General features: G+C 51.8%; 3 protein-coding genes and 1 non-coding gene across 4 annotated transcripts; 3 read left to right on the top strand and 1 right to left on the bottom strand.

Annotated features, from left to right (window-relative positions):
- Window positions 1–1,036: 1,036 nt before the first annotated feature.
- Window positions 1,037–5,249, top strand: N0V96_010569 (uncharacterized protein; the record flags this gene model as incomplete). The annotated part of the gene is made up of 7 exons (XM_053189384.1): window positions 1,037–1,082; window positions 1,158–1,828; window positions 1,884–2,330; window positions 2,390–4,117; window positions 4,188–4,709; window positions 4,769–5,159; window positions 5,215–5,249. 7 exons carry the CDS (start codon window positions 1,037–1,039, stop codon window positions 5,247–5,249), a joined length of 3,840 nt encoding a protein of 1,279 aa, XP_053053372.1.
- A 1,247-nt stretch (window positions 5,250–6,496) lies between these two features.
- On the bottom strand, window positions 6,497–7,261 carry N0V96_010568 (uncharacterized protein; the record flags this gene model as incomplete). The annotated part of the gene is made up of 1 exon (XM_053189385.1): window positions 6,497–7,261. One exon carries the CDS (start codon window positions 7,259–7,261, stop codon window positions 6,497–6,499), a length of 765 nt encoding a protein of 254 aa, XP_053053373.1.
- Window positions 7,262–14,574: 7,313 nt separating this feature from the next.
- On the top strand, window positions 14,575–14,668 carry N0V96_010567. The gene has a single exon. It is a non-coding gene; the product is annotated as a tRNA-Pro (tRNA).
- Window positions 14,669–15,934: 1,266 nt separating this feature from the next.
- On the top strand, window positions 15,935–17,656 carry N0V96_010566 (uncharacterized protein; the record flags this gene model as incomplete). The annotated part of the gene is made up of 1 exon (XM_053189386.2): window positions 15,935–17,656. The coding sequence occupies one exon, from the start codon at window positions 15,935–15,937 to the stop codon at window positions 17,654–17,656; it is 1,722 nt and encodes a 573-aa protein (XP_053053374.2).
- Between the last annotated feature and the right edge of the window lie 267 nt (window positions 17,657–17,923).

Here is a 17,923-nt window from a genome sequence, read left to right as displayed (position 1 = left end):
TCTTTAGCACCCCAGCAACAACCTCTCAATCGATCTCAAGGATGATATAAAGATCAGATAACTCGCTCGCAGCCTTGTTCCGCAAGCCGGCCCAGACTCAAGAGAAGCCGCGACTGTAACGTGATTATCAGACACAAGATAATTGCCTCCGCTAACGGGGTCTGTCCTTGTCAACCGAGGATCATTGGCTATTGAAGAGCACCATGTGCATACAACGCGCGGTGATGATCAAGTGGACGCGGGTTGACGACCCGAGGTTAACGTATTTTCTTGGCTCGCGGCGCGGGTCGCGAAGCCGTCGTTATCAACGAGCAGATTCCAATCGGTTCAAGAGTCAGCTGCATGACCCCCAGCCAAAACGATCTTCCAAGCACTTCCCGGTGGTTGCATCCCAGTTCCCTAGATTTAGGCCTTACTCCTACGATCCTCCCGTAGAGGGAGTGTCTTTGATTGTACTCCTCTACTCTGTGATAAACCCCCTTTTCCGGCAAAAAGCTATGATATGGATGTCGCGATATGTACCATCTTGTGAAAGAAACGGCACAAGGAGGTGCCGCATGCTGACTGATCGGCCATACCTTGGCATCAACCAGGCACGAAGTTGGAAACGCGTCACAGTTCTCGATTAGATGCACTACATCGACCTTAGAAATAGCGATTGCTAGGTCCATGAAGCCGAAGTTATCTCGGTCCAGCAAGCCGAGTTGCTGATACCCCAGGTTGTGACACCTAGGCCCACTTCGGAGGAGGTTTCGGAGGCTTCGGGGTTCGCCTCCGGTGCCGAGCCCGGGAATGCGGCAGCTCTGATAAGCTGCGTGTTGGAGACCGGATGGTGCGATTCGGGGACCAATGCGGGGGATATGCAACGTGCTGATTAGATCGGGGGCGGACTCCTACGTAGGAGAGATGGAGAATGCTTTATAACTTCATTGAATTCAAGCGTCCAAATGTCTAGCTCAATTGGCTCAGCGTTTACCGATCCAACGTACCCTAACAATTTCATCTTTCAATCACCTGTATTTCATCACTATTCACAATGGGCTCGCTTGGCCCAATTAGAAAGAAGATTAGAATCGCGATAGGTAAGTCCAATTCTTCAGTGGGCAGTTGTGCGGCCAGTGTCTCGACAGTCTTTTTTGCTCACAAGTTCTCACTAGATCGCGGCGGCACTTTTACCGATGTGCACGCCTACATTCCCGGCTCTGATGAGCCAGAGATGGTATTCAAACTTCTGTCAGTAGACCCGAGAAACTACAAAGATGCGCCGACCGAAGGTATACGACGCGTCCTGGCACATTACAGAGGCGCACCAGTATCCCGCAATGAACCCCTCGACATCTCCGACGTTGAATCAGTTCGTATGGGAACGACTGTGGCGACGAACGCCCTGCTAGAACGACAAGGCGAGCGCGTCGCGTTCCTGACGACCAAGGGCTTCCGGGATCTGCTAGTCATCGGCAACCAGGCCCGGCCGCACATCTTTGATTTGAGTATCCACAAGTTGCAGAACCTGTATGAAAAGGTTGTCGAGGTTGACGAGCGTGTGACGATGGAGGAGTTTTTGGAGAATCCGGAGAAACAGCCCATCGACATTGGAAGCGATCCAGAGCTCGTAAAAGGATTGACGGGGGAGCCAGTTCGAGTTTTCAAGAAGCCTGACTTGGAGGTTGTAGCAAGTCAGTTGAGGGATCTAAAGGCTGAGGGCTTCAAGAGTGTTGCGATTTGCTTCATCCACTCCTATCTCTACCCCAATCACGAGAATGAGGTGGCGGAGCTCGCGCGATCAATGGGGTTCGACGTATCCGTGTCGTCTGAATTGCAGCCAACGGTATGAACAGCCCACCTTCTCTCACGCTCTGCTTCACACGCTCACATCTGTCTAGATCAAGATGGTGTCCCGAGGAAACTCAGCAAACGCCGATGCGTATCTCTCCCCTCTCATCCGCCGCTACGTCCGCGATTTTGGCAGCGGCTTCAAAGGCGGCCTAGACGCCATTGCTAGCAAGCTCCTCTTCATGCAAAGCGACGGCGGGCTCTGTCTCTGGCAGAACTTCTCCGGGCTGCGCGCCATTTTATCTGGCCCCGCTGGCGGCGTCATCGGTTTCGGCAAGTCTTGTTATGATCCCGAGACCAAGATGCCGGTGATTGGCTTTGATATGGGCGGTACTTCGACGGACGTCAGTCGCTTTTCGGGCACATACGACCATGTATTTGAGACAGAGACGGCTGAGGTCACGTTACAGACGCCACAGTTGGATATCAATACTGTTGCTGCTGGTGGCGGCTCGATCTTGCATTGGAAGAATGGGCTGTTTGCGATCGGCCCGGATGTGGGTTATCACAGCACACTGGCAGCTCTTCAGCATCATAAACTAACATCAACTTACAGTCTGCCGGCGCACACCCAGGACCTGTGTGCTACCGCAAGGGCGGACCTCTCACAGTCACTGACGCAAATCTGTTCCTAGGTCGTCTACGCCCCGAATACTTCCCTTCCATCTTCGGACCAAAGGAAAACGAACCCCTAGACTACGACGCAGCAGCTACAGCTTTCCACACTCTCACCGAGAAGATCAACTCTGAAGAGGGAAAGTCATTCACGCCGGAGGAGATCGCCAGCGGCTTCCTCCGCGTCGCCAACGAGAGCATGAGCAGACCTATACGCTCGCTCACAGAAGGCAGAGGCATTCGCACGTCAGACCATGTTCTTGCCACGTTCGGAGGCGCCGGCGGGCAACACGCGTGTGACGTCGCTGAGGCGTTGGGCGTAGAGCGTGTCGTCATACATCGGATGTCGTCCATCTTGTCGGCGTACGGCATGGCGCTGGCTGATTTGACGCATGAGATTCAGCGTCCCAAGGCTGCTGAGCTTTCTGATTTCTCTGATAAACAGCTGGCAGAGGAGTTCAAGGTTTTAGCAGATGAAGCCACGGCGACTTTGGTCGCCCAGGGGTTCTCAGATGAACAGATCGAGCACGAGCTGTTCCTCAACCTGCGGTACAAGGGCACCAATAGTTCGCTCATGATTCGGAAGCCTGAGGAGTCGTGGGACTTTACTCGTCAATTTGTCGAGCACCATGAAGAGGAGTTCGGCTTTGTTCTGAACCGTGACATCTTAGTAGAGGACATTCGCGTCCGAGCGCTGGGCAAGACACCCGATTCCAACGTGACCAGCGTATCGCAAGCTCTGAAGTCTGTTGAGACCAGGCTGGTAGAGAGGCGAAAGAAAGCAAGCACTACGAGGCTCTACACAAGTGGCAAGTGGCACGAGGTCGACCTCTTCAAACTCGATGATCTTGCGCCGGGTGAGCGGGTTGTTGGTCCGGCGATTATCCTCGACCAAACTCAGACCATCATGGTCCAGCCGTCTTGGACAGCGACTGTGCTTCCGCGTCACTTACTTCTCGACAAGGATTCGGTTTCGCTAAGCTCCGTCGGCCTTCCAGTTGAGACGGCCGAGGTCGACCCGATTCAGCTATCAGTATTCGGTCACCGATTCATGAGCATAGCGGAGCAGATGGGCAGATCGCTGCAAATGACTTCGGTCTCCGTCAACATCAAGGAGAGGCTGGACTACTCTTGTGCCATTTTCTCACCTACAGGCGGTCTGGTGGCCAACGCGCCGCATATCCCGTGTCACCTAGGCGCCATGAGTTATGCGGTGGCCTACCAGGCCGAGCGCTGGGGCAACTCCCTTCGGCCAGGAGATGTGCTGGTCTCCAATCACCCGGCCGCCGGCGGATCCCATCTCCCTGACGTGACGGTGATCTCACCAGTTATTGATGAAGACACCAACGAGGTTCTTTTTTGGACAGCTTCTCGGGCTCACCACGCCGACATTGGCGGCATCTCTGCCGGTTCTATGCCCCCGCATTCCAAGGAGATTTGGCAAGAGGGAGCTTCGTTCCTGTCCTTCAAGCTGGTTGATGGGGGCAGATTCAACGAGGAAGGTCTTGCTGAGATTATGCTAAAGAAGCCGGCATCGTACCCGGGTTCTTCTGGAACAAGGACGTGGAACGACAACGTTAGTGATCTAAAGGCACAGATAGCTGCCAATCAGAAGGGCATCAGGCTCATTCAGGACTCTATCAAGAAGTATGGCTTGCCGACGGTTCAGGTAAGTGCAGTCTATCTAGACAAAAAGATGCCCGTGAATAGAGCAGCGAACAGTTGACGGTCAATAACAGAAATACATGCTCGGAATCCAGAACAACGCCGAGAAGGTAGTCCGAAACCTCCTCCGCCAAGTACACGACCAGTTTGGTGGTCTCCCGCTCGAGGCCGAGGACCAAATGGATGATGGATCGAAACTCAAGCTCAAGATCCGCATCAATCGCGAAGAGGGCTCTGCTGTCTTTGATTTCACAGGGACTAGTCGGGAGATGTACGGTAACCTCAACGCACCCCGCGCCATCACCTTTAGCGCCATCATCTATGTCTTGCGTTCGCTTGTCAAGGAAGACATTCCGTTGAATCAGGGTTGCTTGACTCCCATCAACGTTATCATACCCTCTGGGACGATTATATCTCCTTCTCTGGGTGCTGCTACAGTCGGTGGGAATGTCGAAACGTCTCAGAGAGTAACGGATGTGGTGTTGAGAGCGTTCCACGCCGCGGCAGCCAGCCAGGGAACGTGTAATAACCTGACATTTGGATACGGAGGTGAGATGGTTGATGGGAAGGCAAAACCTGGGTTCGGATACTACGAGGTAAGCCAGATCTCCTCTCACCACATTAATATTCGTACGCTAACTCCCATTCAACTCAGACCATTGCAGGCGGCGCCGGTGCGGGACCAAGTTGGGAGGGCCAGTCCGGCGTACACGTCCACATGACCAACACTAGAATCACGGATCCGGAGTCCCTAGAGCGTCGTTACCCGTGTATTCTCCGTGAGTTCGGTATTCGGCGTGGGTCAGGCGGCCGAGGCAAGTATAATGGAGGAGACGGTTGCATCCGCGAGATCGAGTTTCGTCGAGACTTGCACGTCAGTGTGCTGAGTGAGAGACGGACAGTTCCTCCCTATGGTCTAGCTGGAGGCGAGCCTGGAGCTCTCGGCGAGAACGTGTGGGTTCGGCATGACGAGTACGGGACAAGGGAGATCAACCTTGGCGGGAAGAACAGTTGCGAGATGAAGAAGGGAGATCGCATCATCATCAGTGAGTCTAGTCCGTCGATGTCGGGGAAATTGGTTTGCTAATAGCTCGGTTATAGGAAGTCCAGGCGGAGGTGCATACGGTGCCTTGTGAGGTCGTCGTTGTTATTGGTGAGCACATGATGGTGTTTTCAAGGTGGGCCGGTCGTTTGTCGTTTCCATAACCAAGCCCGATGAGGGCGAGAGAAGCTGTTTAATAGAAATTCTCAGCGAGAACTGCAGCTTCCAGAAATTCTGGAGACTTGCCAGGATGTTTAGACCAGACTTGGCTCGAAGTTGACGCGTAAGACTAAGGACCCCCAGCTTGGCCTCGGTTGTGTGTGTCGCGATGCCGTGGTGCCGTGCTTCCGTCCACGCGATGCCGTGATAGCCGTTGACGAACGTTCTTAGCATTAAGGTTCCACGCCATTTTGCGGGAGGAAACAAACTCCCCATGTTGGCGCCGGTGGAGGCCACTTGCGATGACCTGCATTTGACAGATCCGATCTATCGGATCGACGCTTTTTTTTTAAGGTTGAGTTTGCTCGGTGGGTGCACTTTGTCGTGATCCAAGCGCCCCACTCTTTGACTTCACGTTATGAAGACTTCATCGCATCGACTTGCAACGATTCTTGCCACTCACTTACTTCTCGCCGACAATTTTAGGATTCGTATACTAGTTGTTTCTTTTTCCTCTTCTTTTTCAGCATTATGTATTTCAATTCATTGTCGAAAGAGATTTATATGACGAGTACGAGGGAGGACGGGGTAGATGAAGGCGGCAGATGACGCTGGACAACTGTGCCCGATGGGTAGTGAGGTCGGGCTGCTAACGACTATCTCGCACGGCATCTAATTTGAACCGAGCCTGTGATATTCTCACAGCTGTTAGAGGATAATCACCGACTCTTGAGAGAAGAGGGACTTAGGGAGGCTGCCGCCGTCACCGCGACGAAGATGTGCAGAGCGGAGACAAGAGTCGTCATTCAACAATATGTTGATGTAGACGCGCAGGAATGTTAAGGCGGAGGAGTTTACCATGCATCGTCACTCAGTTTTGCAATTCACGGGCGGAAAGGAAAGTAGTTAAGTCAAGTCATGAGGATTATATTGTAGGTACATGCTCCCCATGTCCATATATACAGAGAATGGCCAAGGGGCCAAGTGATGCGCATCAGCTTACACACCACAGAAAAGAAAAGGTGGTTTCTTCCTTCCTAAGTTCTTTAACCAAAAACAAAGTTCACTCACAGTCTCTCAGAGACTGAGTGCGGCAAAAGCAGCACCGTCGCCGCTACAGCAAGCTGTGTCGGCGACCAAGATCGGAACTCAAGAACACCAAACAGCTCAGAAGCGAACCATTTAGCAGGCCTTGAGGGTGGAGTACTTGCAGGCGCTGGACGGGCCAGTGCCAATCTTCTTGGGCTCGTTGCCGGGGGTGGTGCCCTGGAACTCGGTGCAGATCTCCTTGACGGAGGTGGCGCAGGTGCCGGTGATGGTGGAGGTGTCACCCTTGTTGGAGTTGATGCCGGTGAGCATCTTGCCGTTGTAGGCCTTGACGTTCTTGACAACGACGGTGCGCTTGCCCATGGTCTTGCAGTTACCGCAGGAGCGGTAGAGCTTGCCGAAGTCGACGACGGTGAAGCCGTCAATGGTGACGGTGCCGAGACCGTTGTGCTGGATGACCTTGTCCTCGGCGCCGCGGGCACCACCGCCAATGATGGAGGCGTTGCCGTCACCCTTGAGGGAGAGAGCGTCCTCGCAGACAGCAGTCCACCAGACGTTGTTGATGGTGCAGGAGCCCTTGCAGTGGACACCCTCGATCTGGTCGGCACCGATGATGGCGTTCTTGAGGGTAGCGCCGTTCTCGAGGAGGAAGACGGCGTCCTTGTCGCCACCCTCAGCCTGGCCAGTGCACTTGACGCCACGGCCGTAGGTCTTCATGCCACCATCGAAGGTGCCCTTGACGGACTGAGCGGCCTTATAGGTGACGGTGCCCTTGGAGGCGGGGATGGGGAAGGAGGCGCGCTTCTCGATGGCACCGAAGTTGTTGGGGGAGGACTCGGCGCCGGGGGCGGCGATGACGGCAGAGGCCGAGAGGGCAGCGAGGACAGCGGAGAACTTCATTTTGAATGTGGTGGTTGGTTTAAGAAAACACGTAGAGTTGGAAGTAGTTTGGAAGTGTTGACAACGAATGAATAACCACCAGGGCTAAAGAATGTGAGTAGTTGGATTGGTAAAGAGAGACTGTAGCGGAAGATGCTGATGAAGGTGATGAGGAATAAGAGAAAAGAAGGTTTGATGGACGGGAGCTTGCAACCTTCTTATATCTTTCGATCTTGGGCAGATTCTGGGAAATTCTGCTCTCCTTCAGGCTCATCAACAACATACTTTCCCCTTCCCGCAGGAGTCATCCTGATCCTACATCTCATCCACGCTGCCAAGACCTTAGATAGTGGGACCTTGGCCGCTTGAACAGCTCACAGTGACACGGATACACAAGCTTTTGCCCAGGGCTGGGATGTGAACTGAGGCGACGAGGTCCAAAAGTTCACAGCCCGCAGTCTGGCCCACGATGGAGCTCACTGGAGTGTTGGCGAGTGGCTAGTCTGTGTCCTGGTTCCTGGACGAGCTACACACCCCTCGACTGAGCTCACGGGAATGGGATGGAAGGGACATGGCCCCCTTCCTTCTTCTCGCCTCTGCCTGAATCGACAAGGACGGGGAGTTAGCGAAAAGACAGTCGATTCATTTCGGGCAGAGCCTTCCTTCCCTGTCCATATGATCCACCCAGATATCAGAAAGTGGTTCGGGCGCCTCGGCGAGCCGCAGTCATCAGCGCAGCGACAAGCTGTTTCAACGTTGGTGAGGGCAGAAAGACTGCCCAGTGTCCGAGGAGGTACATGGCATGGCATGGAGGCATTGCTGTCGAGAATTTGCCCACGGCTACGGGCTCAGGGGTTGACCCATGACCGTGCTGGATATGGGCTGGAGATGGGGAACCTGAGCAAGTTGGAACCTCAATATTTTCTTTGCCTTGCAAACCCGGTACTTACGCTTACCCAGAGTAGGCTCGCATGTCGTATTTGTCTAAAATGTGGCGCTGTCTTCCTGGTTAACCATGAAACAAGTCAGGGGCTGTCACAAGGTTAGTATGTGAGTTGAAAGATTAGACCATGTTCAAAAAAGATGGAGTTTAGATCCACAGTAAGGTCCTATTTGGGAAAACTGCGGATGGGAAGTCAGAGATTTGGGGGATTTCTGCAGTGCTGGGCAGCACTCTGTTGGCAGAAAGTGTGTCTCGCTCTCGGAGCTTATGCCGTGAGCAGAAAGACGCAAAAAGCAGACTGTCGGCCAGAATCCGCAATGTTTCCGTCGCTAGCGCGCGGGAACAGCTCCCATTGGTCGGCACCCTGGTTTTGGTTGTATATCGAAGGGAGATGAACTGGGGCCTTTTCGAGATGGAACCAACGTCTATTTAGATAAGACCCGTTACTACGGTCCTGAGTAATTCCCGGCCTCACGGACTGGCGTCGGAGGAGAGAGACTCAAAAAAGTGGCAATGGGCGACGGTAGTGTCCTCACTGTTCTAGCTGGTTTCTGTTTGTATTCTAGCGAGAGTTGATACCCAAGAAATCGGTACTACGGTAGTTGTCTGTGAGGTCCTTGGCTCCTTGCAGCCATGTTGAGCCGTTTCTCGAATAACCTCTCGAAGGTTTAGGGAAAATCTGTCTGACGTGTTTTGGAGTGGAGCGTGATCCCGCGAACTTTGATTTTCTCTGCCGCACAATGAGGGTCCCGGCTAACCCAGGATGGCACTTTTAACCCGTGGCAAGCCTGATATTATTATCTCTTCGAATTTCCCCCAGCTGCTGGCAGCATATTGTCAGTGCACGGGGCAGCCCAGTCCCCCCTTGACCGCAAAATCTGCCCCCATGGACACATGCCCACCATCCCTGTTCAAGCTTATTGACCTTAATCAGCTTTCCGGGGTATCGTTGGCGCCGAACCAGAGAGTAAAAAGCTGGATCAGCGCAATGCAGACTGTGCGCTAGCAGCAAGGGGGGCGGCAGAAGCACGTTGCCGCTGAGACAGCGCTCATCTGAACCAGATTCAACATGCGGCATGCCACTGTCAAAGTTCAACATCCGTTACTGGTGGATCAAAGTCCAGAGCTGCTGAATCAGTTTGGTAGTCTTTTGCGACATGTCTAAATTGCAAACAACCCGAGACAAACCCCGCCAGACCCAATGCGACAGTTGTGATAAATTCAAATGATCTCCAGTTCTAACAATATATCACCAACGCGCCTGCGTCTGGCATTGCGGGTGGGATGCGACTTGCAGGCCGGAAACAGCGCTATCGGGATCCGAAAAAGGTCAAAGGAGGCTCTCAATGTCACCGTTGCCATCGCTTTTGGGCCTGCCCTGTCGAACGAGGCTCCGATTCCCGTTGCATTGAGACATGGTTAAACAACGGATACCGGTTTTTGTGCACTGGCGGTGTGTGAATGAAAATCCGCTTGTTTGCCGAAATACCTGGAAATGCGGATAACCCGTAGCCTAGGCACGAATAGGCGAAGATGGGAGCGGAGATCGGATGCTCTCACCATTGTCACCTTAACACTAAATATTGACCCATGAGGGTGGGCATCATAGCAGATGAGCCCGGCAGGCTGGCAAGGGGCCGTGATCTGGTGAGGCCCGGTTCTTCTAGTCATGGACCTAATTCCACCAATGCGAAAACGATTCAAGTTCTGTGGGATGGTCGTATGTGTGCCCACGGCACTCACTCCAGAAACGTGATGGGCTGTGATGTGTGCCAAGAAAAATCTGGAAAGGAGTCGCCAAGACTTTTCAATAGAGTGTGCCAAGACATTCTGGCACCCATAGATCGGCGCACTTTTGGGCTGCGCTGGCCGAGATTCCCGGTCCAATCGAGACAACTCAGTCGCAGAGAGCTTTGTTTTGCTTGAGAACCCAGCCAAAACTATGTGGTTTTTTGACTTTTTTTGGTGTTTCTCGACGAACTTTCTTGTGTTTCGGCGATGCTCACACTGAGAGCCGAGTTTAAAGATTCATCGGCTTCCGTACGGACTGAGCCGGGAGACCTCCTCAAGAACCACAATCGGTCATAAGGGGGCCCCGACTCGCCGCTCGCGCCGTCTGTGGGGGTAGGAGTCGCCCGGCCACAGTCTGGCCAAAATTGTTAGCTGAGGGGGTCATGGCCCATGGGTGGATAATGTCCCTTGTGTGAGAAGCCCACCCCGAGATTGCGCCCCAAAAGGGATTACGGGACAATAAGCATCGGTCAGGAATTGCCAAAGTACCAAAGCCGGGCTGGACCAACAAACCCCCTGGGCTGACAGCAATCAACATTGTCCATCAAGGCTCGCAAGACTTTTGACAGTGAAGTTGACCGCCCACGAGATTCTGGAGGGGCCAACCTGGATGTCGGGGCCACATTGAGATCAACGTTGTGTGCGTGGCATCTCTTGCTTCATGCTCTGCGCTGTGTAGAAACTCCACTTTTGGATGTAAAACACAAAGCTCTATGCTGGAGACTCTTGCCAGCCGCACCAGACAGACGAGCTAGTTTCTTCGAATAGCGCATCATCTGCCATTCCTCGTATAACGAACGGAGGTTGTGTCTTGTTCGCAATCTATCTGTATTCCCTCTTTTCAGGTGAACGACCTAGGCTGACCCCTGATCTTCATTGTGAAGCAGCAGCAAGCGCCTTTACGCACTGGATTACCACCTCACCCAGCCACCTCTCATGAACTGCAAGATCTTAAGGCAGGGGTCTCTTGACTATAGGTCAACTTATGCTATCTCTTGTAGACTTGCTTCCACCCATGATCAAGCATCGTACAGATTGCCTTGCCGTATGCGGGCTGGGGTGTCGCGATTACAACATTACGCCTGACCCTCAGGCGTAGAGTTACATCCGCAGATACAACATGCGAAGAACGCACCCTTTCTGGATGGGCGGGATGCCGTCAGGGCGATCATAGTGTTCGGACGAATCCGTAGCGAATTGCTCATGGAAGAACTTCCAAGGGGAGAGCTCGTACTTTGGAGGCCAATAACGCCTCCTACCTCAGGGCCGCTTGTAGTCCAACAGTTGATTCCATCTCCGCTTAACAACCTTCATCTCATCTTCGAAAGTCCAGATTTGTCAACAATCAGGAGCATAATGGTGGTTAGGCGGGTTTTGTGCCTGCAATATGAAATTACTGCATAACGCTTGATTCAGAGCGCTCACTCGGGTCATCCGAAGTGAAGAAATGAGGTTCAAAACCATCGCACCTTGCCCATGAATTGTACGGGAATAAGCAGAGAATCAGCTTTGCACTTCAATACGGTGATGATTATAAAATTATCTGGCACCTCGGAAATCGATTTCGTCCGCGATCCTCAATTTGCTTGCTCCATCGCCCTGGACACATCATACCCATGGCGCCGAGACCAGAACCCTTGCCAAGGCCCGTATTACTATGCAAATACACAGATAGCCCCAGCGCAATCTGTGCTACCTCGAGCTTCTCTTTGTCAAACGGAAGCTTTTTATCCGCATACAATATCTGTAAGTACTCAGCGGTCTGTAAATATTGGCGAGAGATCGCGCGAAAACAATGGTGACGGAAACGCTTTCCTTCAAGTACGAGCCTCTGAGAATCGATCCAGAGATCCGTCAAGTTTACCTCCTTTACCCCACAGGCATCACGTATCAGTCCGCCTCCGATAGTCCTACTTGAAGCCCCGTCAAAGTATCCCAAGCGACCATTACTCTGAGCCTCTGGTCAGTTTCCGACGCCCGGCAGCGTCCACTCATATGACAGACACCTCCACAACCTGGTTCGATGGCGGGCGCTGTGGTGCTTGTAACCGGAGGAAGCCGCCCGTTAGCAAGGCGTTACCTGCTCCATCAGACAGGTGTTACCGCCGGACCACTGCCGTTGCAAGGGGATTTTCAAGGTGCATATGCTTTGCCCCTCCCCCTAATATCCATTACATGGCTCGGTGCTCCGTTTATCGCTCCATTAGGAATGGAGGGCTTTCCAAAAGTGCCGGTGTGGCGATATCCACTCGGTCTAGATGAACCGAAGTTATGGCCGAACCTGCTCTGGAATTTTGATGTTTGTCCGCAGACTGTTTCCCTGGAACAGTTCAGAGCGTTTGATAACTGAAATTCTCGGCGATTTCATGTTGACCTTGTGGTTCTTAAATCTTGGGAAATACGTCTGGACACTAGGTTGCACAAGCGAATTAATTAGCAAATGGCCTGGTGGTAGTTTGACAACGTCGACGCTTGTCACCGCTTGGCCAAGCCTCTATTCACCGCGTTTTCGAAAGAAAATGTACTTTATGCAAGGAAACTTGCGAGTAAACTGTACTCTGCTTTCAGACATGTAGAATCTGAACCACTGAAGGTGTACATGTGAAGGAGCCAAGCGACATTTGAGCCCAATGGTGTATTAGCTACGCAAACCTTTCGGACTTGGCACATCGAGTTTGTGATAAATTGGCACCCTTTATCTGGAATCGCTAGCAATTGGCGGAAAATCATAAACCTCACATTCGAGGGATTGTTGTTTGGAGGAATATCGTTCCAGGTCTGATTGCCATTGCGGTGCAACAATACGGTTCTCGGGACATAGCATCCAAGTTGGTTCACTTGAAGCCGAGCAGCATGATGGATCTCAAACCAGACTATTCTTATCAGCTGACCTGATGAAGTCCACGGGTGAAAATTGAAAAGACCACCGTAACATCTTCCTGCCTATGGTACTACATAAAAGAAATTGTTGAAGACCTCTTTTTGTGGACTTCGAATTGTCTGGATCGTAAATCAGGAGTTGTACCCTTCCAGGTGGCTTCGATTTCTTCGTGCAACGAAAGAACGTACAAGATTCAGGAATATGTACACTGGGCTCATCATTTGAGTTTAAGCTCCCATGTTTCTATCGACGCTCGGTCGTAATAGCAGAAACAAGATTTGAGTTCAGTCTAAGATACGAAGCCGTGCGGCAAGCGGCAACGTGGGAAGCTCGATCCCGCCCCCATCATTAACGGATGGCATTATGGTTCGCTCAGTAATCACGGCTCAAGAGGGAAATCAAGCTGTGCATCTTGTGTCGTTTGGCATCTTGACGCCAAAATCTCGCCAACCCTCTACCAAATGAACACATACCGAAGTGGAACTCGGTACAGATAGCAGTAAATCGCGATTCCTCAGTCGAGCAAATATCATAGCGCTCGTCGCGGTCTAAGAAGTAGAACCTCACGTGGCACACGTTCTGTCAGACTGGTATTGCTGCATAGTGCATATTACAGGAGACAATGAAGCTGATGTTGCATGAACACGCTTATTGCAACATCAACCAAGTATGACGAAACTGGATTTCACTTCATTGAGAGCGTTTGCGCTGGCATCTGCTAGGGTACCCAAGGTAACCAAAAATGCGACGAGTCACGATATGGCTCTTACAAGGATTGACCTGAGACGTCGTTTTCTAGACAACACGTGGATGAGTCTCATCATAAAGCTGTCAAATGTGACCGTGCGCGCGCTCTCGACGAGCTTGGTGCTTCATCAACGACAGCGGTCGTCACAAATAAACTGCATGCGCTTCCCCTTTAGAGAGCTTTTCGAATCGACCGAGCATCGGTGCTCATGCGAAACACAAGTAAGTTTACGGCCCGACTTCTTGTAAGTTGTAATTTTGTAACTTATGTCTCAGTCGCCTTTTCAGTGTACAGAGTACCCCATGTTCATCTCAGCTCGATTCAGCCAAGTCACAAGTGTCGTTCGTGCCAAGCCGAAGCTGTCGACGGGAAATGAGGTCAGTCTATGATTTACAGACTTGAAGTATAAGGCAGTTGTAAGCATCAAAGCTCAAAGTGCTCAATATCTTCCTCGCGGTAGAGAGCATGCATAAGCGACTAAAACGTCTGAACAAAACGAAATTGGACTCTTAGCTTGAAGAAGCGACGCCTTACGAGACGAGTTCGTGAGTAGATGTTGATTGCAGTTATCTCTTGTCAAGTGCTTTTAGCGCTGGTAGGAGTACTTACTGCGCCGAACTCTGAAGAATTCCAAAAGAAATAAAATATCAAATTTAATAGACATGAATGTCACACAGGAATTTCGCTACAAATAGGTTGCAGGACGATCAAAGGCTTGAAGCTCCGTCGGAATGCTAGACCCGCTGGTATCTTGTGCTCGATTGACCGTTGTTGTTGGGTCCTCGCCGGCAAGACTCAGCCTCGGTGACTCGGTGACTCGGTGTGGTCAGCCCTCTCAGCCCCACTTTCTTACTGTCTACCTTAGGTACCGTCACCACCCATGTCGAAACTCCACCCCACACATCGTGAACTCATCAAAAATCCCTTCCCGGCCCTGACAACGCATCGAGTTCACCACTCCACCCTTACTCGCCCTGATGGTCTAGCGGTATGATTCTCCCTTAGGGTGCATCTTCGGATTCAACCATCTGGGAGAGGTCCCAGGTTCGAATCCTGGTTAGGGCCCAATCCTTTTGGATCACCTTGTTCTTCTGACCTCAACGGTCATCTTTTGCATCCTTTTTGTCCTGTATAGACTCCATGAACCTCACAACACACCTACGAAAGGCATGACTGTAGATAGAACCCGATCATACATAGCTCTGCCCTCAGGTTCAAGGCTCGCTAACGGGGGGATGGCTCTGAAAGTTAGATTGCTAGGTAGATAGATAGATACAAGCTCCCAAAAAGAAGACATTGACTGGAATCCCGCGGTGCTTGATGTTTTTCAACTTCTCTTTATCGCAACTGTGCAGGGAATGTACCCAATAATCAGCGGTGGTGAACCATGGGATCCTGAAACGCCAAACTCTAATGGCCACGGCCAGCAAGTGGTTCACAATGAGTGCTATCTCAAGCCTGAACACTCGACTGGCTAATGCTGCTTAGCTAGCGTTATACTATGATTTCGAGCGGTAGGTCGTCAATCTGGAGACATGGTGACTAAAGCAGCTATTGGGAAAACAAAAGCAAGGACTCTCAAGGCAAGTGTCGTCCAGGTCAACTTTGATTAGAATAATATCAATCTAATGTTGACTAATCGGCAATAGCCTCGTGTGACATCAAGCATCGAACAAATCAGATTACCGGCGTGTGCAGTTAGAGAATACAAAGACTGGGCTCGATGAATATTACATTCCCGTAATGGACTGCTTGCCGGATTTTTTCTACAAACTTATCATCTTTATAAGAAAACCAGGGCGCATCAGGGCATGTGCCTACCCCACCCGCTGTACGTGGCTCAACTCGGGAAATCAGTTGACGCACCAGTGACTTGACTATCAAACACGAGATATCGAATGCTTCGGTGACTGGCACGTTAATGTCTTGTTCGGCGCACTTAATGTGGAGAGTGGTTCGGGCCGTTCTCCGCAGATGTTTCTCCAGACGAAATCCGATTCGCCGGTGGTGTCGAACTGCATGAGTGCATCTTTCCAGATGAAGATCAGACTAACGTTCACTGGACGATTTTGCCGTTTCGAGAAAGCCGCGGTTACATTCATGCTACCGTTCAAGCGTGATCTCATGCGTCCATCCAGAAGGTTCTTGGCCTGCGGATGACATCTTCCATCATAGTCGTAAACCCCGCTCAGCCTCTGATCTACTAAGATGGCGAGATATAAACCCCCCCTATCTGTGCAAATACTGTCCATATCACACACGTCGTCATTTAATCTCTATATGAAGCAGAATTCTTACCACAATATTCCATAGTAGAGCTGAGTTGTCATAATGACTCAGCCTATCGAGGTTGATGCCCTCGTCGTGGGGGCAGGATTCGGCGGCATCTACGCAACTTACCGTCTAACCCGCATGCAACCGCGCATGAAAGTCAAAACCGTCGAAATGGCCAGCGACGTCGGAGGCACATGGTACTGGAATAGATATCCCGGTGCCATGAGCGATACAGAAAGCTACCTGTATCGTTACTCCTGGGACAAGGACGACCTGCAAACGTACCCCTGGTCGCACCATTACGTGTACCAGCCCGAGATCCTAAAATATCTGGAACATGTTGTGGCGAAGCACGAATTGCGAAAGTACATGGCTTTCAACTGTCAGATGCAGTCGGCGACGTGGAACGACAGCCTACATCGCTGGCGGATCGAGTGCTCCTCCACCGGGACCAGCTCCGAGAGAATCGTGTATCATGCTCGATACCTCGTCAACTCACTTGGCGTTCTTTCCAAGGCGAATTATCCAGACATTCCCGGCTTGAAAGACTATCAGGGCATCACGTGCCACACTGCAAAGTGGGATGATACCATCGAACTAGAGGGAAAGAGAGTCGGCATCATCGGTAGCGGTTCCACTGGCGTCCAAGTGATGACGGCAATTGCGCCCATCGTGGGTCAACTCACTCTATTCCAACGACGGGCACAATACTCGGTGCCCAGCGGCCAGGGGTCAGTCGACCCCGGCTATCGACAAAAGATCAACGCAAACTACGACGAGATCTGGGACAATGTCTGGTCCTCGAGAATGGGATTCGGAGTCCCAGAGGTAGCCCGTAAAGCGACCGATGCGACTCCCGAAGAGAGAAAACAGGCCTTTGAGGAGGTGTGGTCCCAGGGCAACGGGTTCCGCTTCATGTTCAGCGCCTTTGGCGACATCGTCACCAACGAAGAAGCCAACGAGGCGGCCTGTGACTTCATACGCGGCAAAATCGACCAGATTGTCAAGGACCCTCGTAAAGCCCAGATTCTGAAAGCTCGGGAAGCGTATGCGAGACGCCCGCTCTGCGACTTTGGATACTACGAAATCTTCAACCGTGAAAACGTCGATGTGGTGGACCTCCAGGCCAACGATATCAGCCGCTTGGTTCCTCATGGCGTTGAGCTGACTGACGGTACTGTTCACGAGATCGATGTGCTCATTTTCGCCACGGGGTTCGAGGCGGTCGACGGCAGCTACACGAGGATCCATGTGACGGGTCGAAACGGTACGTTAAAAGACCACTGGGTTGATGGAGCTACGACCTTCGGCGCCGTTGCATGCGCTGGCTTCCCCAACATGTTTCTCATTTCTGGGCCGCAGAGCCCTTTCGCCAATTTCCCTCCCATCGTGGAGTGTGAGGCCAACTTCATCATGTCGGTTATACAGTACGCCGAAGGTTCGTCCCCAGAAGCAAAGGCAGCAGAAGGCGAAAAGGCCAGTAGCTTGGGCAAAAAAGCAGTTCATACATGTAGTCAGAGGAGGCGAACTATCATGGAGGCCAAGGGACAGGCCGAGTCTGACTGGGTAGAGCTGTGTAACAGCATGCTGAAGGGGTCTCTGTTCGCCAAGACTCCGAGTTGGATTTTGAGCCAGAATATTCCCGGGAAGAAGACCAACACCAACTTCTTCTTTGGCGGGTTGCGGCCATATTTGAAGTTTGTTGGTGAGGAGATCTCTGCAGGATTTCCTGGATTTCACCACATAGCAGCGCATGAAAATGCCGTTGCCCACTTGTGAGCTGGCATAAGGCTAATGATTACATGTAGTCTTTGAGAGCATGTATTGCAGCCGTGATCAAAACAAATTGTGCCTCACGATTACGTTGGGAATTTCCCCATTGTTTCCTCAGGGATGATGAGATGACTGGATGCAAAAGTATATCTACAAGTACTATTTTAGTTTCACATTCTGAGGCACCGGTACGCTCGCACTCGATGAGGACAGCCAAGCGGCCTCCGGTGCAGTCACCTAGGAACTTGGCAGCAATCTACAACCCAGTACTTA

Source organism: Colletotrichum fioriniae (assembly GCF_027942845.1).
Source record: "Colletotrichum fioriniae strain IMI 355084 chromosome Unknown scaffold_15, whole genome shotgun sequence".
Lineage (NCBI taxonomy): Eukaryota > Fungi > Ascomycota > Sordariomycetes > Glomerellales > Glomerellaceae > Colletotrichum > Colletotrichum fioriniae.
This window is presented reverse-complemented; position numbering and strand designations above follow the sequence as displayed.